This window comes from Brugia malayi (assembly GCF_000002995.4).
Source record: "Brugia malayi strain FR3 genome assembly, contig: Bm_v4_ChrX_scaffold_001, whole genome shotgun sequence".
NCBI lineage: Eukaryota > Metazoa > Nematoda > Chromadorea > Rhabditida > Onchocercidae > Brugia > Brugia malayi.
In genome coordinates this window covers 694,685-700,908 of record NW_025062479.1, presented here as the reverse complement: position 1 = coordinate 700,908, position 6,224 = coordinate 694,685, and the positions used below count along the sequence as shown (strand labels likewise).

Below are 6,224 nucleotides of genomic sequence, written 5' to 3'. Positions count from 1 at the left end.
TTTTTTTTTCCTCTTTTTTTTGCTAAATTTAAAATTACATCAGGATAACTGTTCACTTGTCAACTAAACATTTCCTTTATAAATTATGGAAGGAGAGAAAGTTTGCAATAATAAATGAGTCTTCTTCAGCCATAATAAATGATAAATGCACTAGCAGAAAGCAAATAATTAATTAATTGGTATTTTGTTGATGGTTTCATTAAATGTGCCACAAAGGAGAGAGTAGCAAATAATAGCTAAATGGAATGAAATTTGAAAGAGATGTGGTAACAGTATTAGCGACCCGTGGTAATGCTGTAGAGATGGATAAGGAAGAGAGGTTGAAGAGGTAGGAAGGAAGGATTAGGTAGGGGAAGCAAAGATAGATTGGTGCGCATTTATTGCGCTTCGGGGTGGGAAATGCAGAAAGAAGATTGCAACCGGGTCAAAAGTCAAACAATAGCCGTGCTGCAATTGCTACTACATTCCGAAATATTTACATATGAAGCAGGGGCAGATAGATATAGCGCCAATCTTTTTGCAATAGCAAATTTGATAATAAACAATAATTGATGTGTTTCATCGAAATAATAATAATCTTTTGTTTTTGTTTTTATTTCGAGTATTTTAATTTTAACTTAAACTTTTACACTACTTATTATTATCCAACGAAACATACATTATTGCAATTTAAGAATGCCTATTGTAATTTCTGTAATTTAGCGAATGATGTGGTTTGATTGAATATAAAGGATAAAATGGAGATTATATTATGGTGGTCTAATCGGAATTTGAATCGATCAAAGGGAAAACGGATAGATAGATTGATGGGACAGATAAAAGTATCGAAAGGAAGGTTTAACTTTAAATTATTAACATTAAATAGAAGAAAGGAAATGGGAAAAAGAGAGAGGGAAAAAGAAAGAAAGAAGAGAGAGAGAGAGAAATAGGAGACATGAAATTTTCCCGATGAAATCACTAAATCTACATAACATTTACAACTTACATCATTTCATTGGTGAAATACAAATTATCATTTTTCTTTGTAAAATTTCATTCATTTCAGTAAGGCAAATTAGGCTGTTTCTATTCTCACATTGTTATGCCAAAAATAATTGATAAAAATGACCTTTTTTTATCTCTCATTCGAGCATTGTCAACTATGTTAATGTAATCTAAAGAAGTATTTTCTGAATTAGTGACCGAAGGATGGTTCCATTCAAATTGACCAATCTAAAAGTGACCAGGGATTATAATCAGAAAATGATATGCAAGGCCAATGAGATTTACCACTGATTTTTTTTTTGTTTTTTTGAGCTTTGCATACAAGCATTTTCTTAAATGAATACTTATCATTATTGGTTAAAAATTGCTATGGAAACTTATCAGTAACTCCAATATTATTACCATCAAATAACTGTGAAGTGATAAAATCAAATAATCTGCAAGTACTGTTAAACATTTGATAGAAGAATATATTGCAAGCCAAGTTACTTAAGTCTGATATGTAGTTTGAGTACATTATGTTATTATCAGTTGGTAAGATGGTCAGTGAAGATCGAGAATTAGGAAATTTGAGAAGATAAGGAATTAAATCTTTCAATCAAATGGTTGAATTATGTTGGCTGATGGAAGTAAAATCTGATAATGAGAGGACATTATCGCTATCAAATAAATTTCATATTTTAACATTTATCAGGATTGATGGGTGCACCTGTTCATTAACCGTTCTAGAATAAGATGAAGAAGATGGAAGAATCTTTAAATGACAATATTTAATTGTTTCTTTCTCTTTCTCTATCAGGAATGTTTACAATTGAACTGCTGATAGCCAAAAGTTGTTATCATAGCAATTTTATCATCCACGAAAATTCATTCCATTAATGACAATGGAAGTTAGTTTTTCCGTCTTATCCGCTTCAAATCATCATATCAATGGAATAATTTAAATTTGATAACACATCAAAGAAATGGATCAGCTAGAGTTTATAAACGACAGTTGAACTGGTTTTATTTTTAACTTCAGGAATAATTACACCCGCTAACAATATTAGCTAGGCATATTGAAGGATTGAAAAGTGAAGATTGATATATGTTTAAGACATTTCAGCTTTCTTTCATCCATAGCATTATCTTTTCATTTTCAAGATTATTTGATTTTAATGCATTGAACATGAAAATTTGTTAAGTTAAGCAGTTTAAATTTCGTGAATGAAATGAGGGAAATTTGCTTTCATAAAATTTAATTTTGATAATTCATTTTTGCAATGAATTGAGTGGTTTAAAGCACAGCAGGATATATCTTCCGGAAGCTTTAAACATGCCGAAAAGATACTGTTACATTTTAATTCATTAACACCAGGTGGTGTAAACTACCAATAGCGCCAGTATCAAGTTTAATGAGTGGATTTTTTTGATAGTTGACATCATGAGATTTGTTCGAAATAATGGTATCATAAGCTTACGCCTCTGTATGCAATTATGTTATTAATTAGAAATTTACTCGTAATTTCTCCATTTCAATATAATTAAATTTCATGGTTTAATAAACTTTGTGAACTATATTTCAAACAAACACTTACTTCTAAATCATTCTTATCATACAATGCAATAAACATCATTTACATTGAACTTGATTGGAAACTTTAGAAGCATTAATTATTTTACAATATATTTCATAAGGCTTATTAAGTTATAAAATTTATTTGAAGTAATCAGCTTATTTAAAAACGAATAGTGATTACCGTTTTAGAGAAAAATAAAATCATATCAAAAACTGATATTAGGTAATGGTAGAGGAAGCTGTAACGTATAAAAATTTTCCTTAAGTTTTATTAAATATTTTGCATTATTTGTAGGAGTTATGTTGCAATGCTTTACAATTAATTATCAAAATGAGGATTAAATTTTACATAAATGTTTTCATTTCGTTTTTTTTTTTTTTTTTTTTTTTTTTTTCTTTTACTCAATGAAAGGAATTCAGAACAATTAATGAATTCGAAGAGGCGACAAAAGAGATTTCAGCCATTTTAGAGAAGTAGCAAGGATAGCTTTGAGTAAATCTTGTTAACGTCATGTACTGAAATTTAGACGTCTTACAGATTTGTAGATGACTTTTCACGTCAATAAATTGCTTACTGGTAATATCTGATTGTAAGCCAATAATCATTAATTGTCAAATAATCGAAAGAACTTCTTACTTCATGCAACTTTTAAAATTGTTAACAAACCAACAGATGAAGGAATAAGTTTTTATTAATGATTCAGAGGAAAATTGAATAGAAAGTATATTGTATTGCTGATAAACTTAATCAACTTATTCAGCTTATCATTGTTTGCTAAAAGGAGTAAGTGCAGCAAATAGATAGAAATATAAATAAATTATACATATGAATTTCTGTATGCTAACAAAAATTCATTTGCTCAACATCATTGCAAGTATTTTTTTACAGGAAATACAGGTATGATAAATATAAGCAGACAATGTTAAATAGAGCACTGTTTGGGTGATAAAGAAGCAAAGTAAATAAATAATGGAATATTTGTTATTTTGATATAATAGTTTAATGTTTTAAAAAATTCGCTTTGATTTCAAAAAAGAAAAAAAAAAAAGAAAGGAGCATCTGATGATGCATCAATCGGCGAAGTAAAAAATTGAAATGTTAACAGTGATAATAAACGAAGACAAAACAATCATTTTATAAAACGTTTCTTGAAAGTAACCATCGATCAGTTGCTAGTAATGGAAAATACTGCTATTGTTGCTATTCTAGTTTGCGCCATTTCTGCGGCATTTGCTCAATTACCTGTGCCATATTTTGAAAGACCGGATATGATCACCACGAATACAAGATGCATCGGTATTCTCTTCTCTTTTTTCCTTTTTCATGGCATATTAACAGTAACAATAATAATAGTAAATACAAAGTAAAAATTAGAAGATAAATTATTTGATTAATAAATCAAAATGGTATCACATATAAATATTATCAAAAATTAATACATCCAAATAGCTTCTTAAACTTCAAAATTTATTTAGCTTTGATAAGTTTACCATTTGTTTCACCAGCTAGTTCACAAGTGACGTTTTATGATTGTGTAAAAGTCAAAATTGGTAAGATGATACTTAAGCCAAGTAAACAAAGTTATGTTATTAACTTTGAATTTCTCTGTGCAAGAAATACAACATTTCTTTGATTCAAATTATTGTAGAGAAAGAGTGTGAAAATTAAAACTAATAACAATCCTTTTAGCTTCAACATTTCTGTACAAAATCAAAATTAAGCTATCTTAACTTTAAAAAAATATTTTTTTTTTTTTTGTTTTATTACTACTTTTATTTTGGTATTTTTCGTATATTTCCCCGAAACAGCAAGAAACTTACGATATGAAATTTAAAACATGAAAAGAAGTGTCAAGTATTCAAGATTTTCCTACAAACAGTTGTAATATTTTAACGAAAAATCAATAATAATTTATAAAACTGAAAAATTAATTGCTATTTATATATAAAACAACAACGTTTATTGTTTTTATTGAAATTATTTACTTTATGCCACATTAAATTCAATTAATTTTACTCTCTAATTTTGTCTTAATGACAGCTATCACAATCTTATCCGCTTCTTTACTCAAGCGGAATACTGGATTACGAAAAGATTACGAAAAAGTTTTTAGCTGTAACAAAATGATTTTAGCTCAATCAAATTCAATAAAATTGGCCTATCATAAGCCAAAACTGTGATTTTTATTCGAAATATATCTTGAAATGCTCACAACAAAAGCAACAAAAATTAGCATTGTTTATAAAATTAATAAATCATTTCAACTTTATTCCACAGATGCTCCAATGATGATTATCGTTAAGTGAAGAAAATTGTTAGACGCTTTTGCTTTTTTTTGGAGTAAAAAATGACAATGCCGAAAAATGGGAAAAAAAAAAGTGAAATATTCCGAATCTTTCATATCTATAAGTACCATAAAAATAATGATCAGAAAGGTGTATGATAAGTTTTATGGTTATCAGTAATTCAAGTATATCTGATGTTTCTTTTTAACTAGCATAGCTTTAACTAATCTTTTCAAAGATTTTGCCCTTCTCAACTTTTCTCGAATAGCAGTTCGAGATTACTACAACCTGAAAATAATTTGGGAAAGATTTAGGACCAATCATTTTCAGCATGTACAAGGGCAGCAGCTTTTCGAACGAACATTGATGGCCAAGATACAATTGCCCAATGTTCATCTGGGAACGATGTTAGAGATCGATGCCAAGGATGCTGTGAAGTTTATGCCATTTACAATGGAAGACAAAAAGTGCTCTTAATTATATTTTATTTGAAATGAAATTTTTGCGGGATTTATAATTTGAATCATTGGACTGATATATTTTAATGTTTGGCCTTCAAATGTCTTATTTGAGAAGGACAATAAAAATTGTTTATCAAAGAATTTAAAAAAAAATTTGGACAAAACTTTTTGTTTTTTGTTTCACATTTTGCCTGACTTCAATGAACTAATTAAAGTAAAGTTTAACTTCATAAAATTGAAATAAAATAATTATTTTGTTCATTATTATTAGTAAAAAAGGAAAATACATTGAATTTTATTTCAATAGAATTAATTTCAGGCTGAAGCGGCTAGTTTCCCCAGCAAAGATGGAAGCTGTATTTGCTGCATGACATGTTGATTGATCCATTAATCGTCATTTCATAAATCTAATCGATCCTTGATATCACTGATTTATGAGCATTTATTGTCTGAGTAACAATAATTTTATTTTGCATTTGCTTTTCATTTACACAAATATTGCAAAAAACCTTTCGAAATGAAAATTATAGTTGAGAGATAACACTTGTCGCTCCATCCATACTTTACCTGTAAGTTCTTTAGTTGTTCAGTTGTCGTCTTACAGCTAGCTATCCTGTGTTATAATTATATTGTCACCAAGTCTAGCGACTTGTATTGTACTAGGCTTCAGGTCCTACCAGAAATAACTTGTCCTAAAGCTGAAGGTCAGATGTCACACGACGATGCACTACCGCATACCAAAAAACAGTCAGTATTAAATCATATTGATCTGTACTTTATTTGAAACGAAAATCCCGTAGAAAAATAAGAACAATTGAAACTATATTAAAAAAAAAAAAAACACCAAATCAGTGAATATTAAAATTTTAAAGAAATGTGTTGAAGTATATTTACCAATCGACTTAATAATGAAATTAGCACAGTGAAATCCATCA

General features: G+C 28.5%; 1 protein-coding gene across 2 annotated transcripts; it reads left to right on the top strand.

Annotated features, from left to right (window-relative positions):
• Positions 1-3,721: 3,721 nt before the first annotated feature.
• Bm6388 (Uncharacterized protein) lies at positions 3,722-5,668 on the top strand (the record flags this gene model as incomplete). 2 transcript variants are annotated; one of them, XM_043073154.1, is made up of 3 exons in its annotated part: positions 3,722-3,839; positions 5,159-5,295; positions 5,609-5,668. In XM_043073154.1, the coding sequence occupies 3 exons, from the start codon at positions 3,722-3,724 to the stop codon at positions 5,666-5,668; spliced, it is 315 nt and encodes a 104-aa protein (XP_042929088.1). The 2 variants fall into 2 exon arrangements, with proteins under 2 accessions (XP_042929088.1, XP_042929089.1); XM_043073155.1 differs by having other exon boundaries at positions 3,812-3,839.
• Between the last annotated feature and the right edge of the window lie 556 nt (positions 5,669-6,224).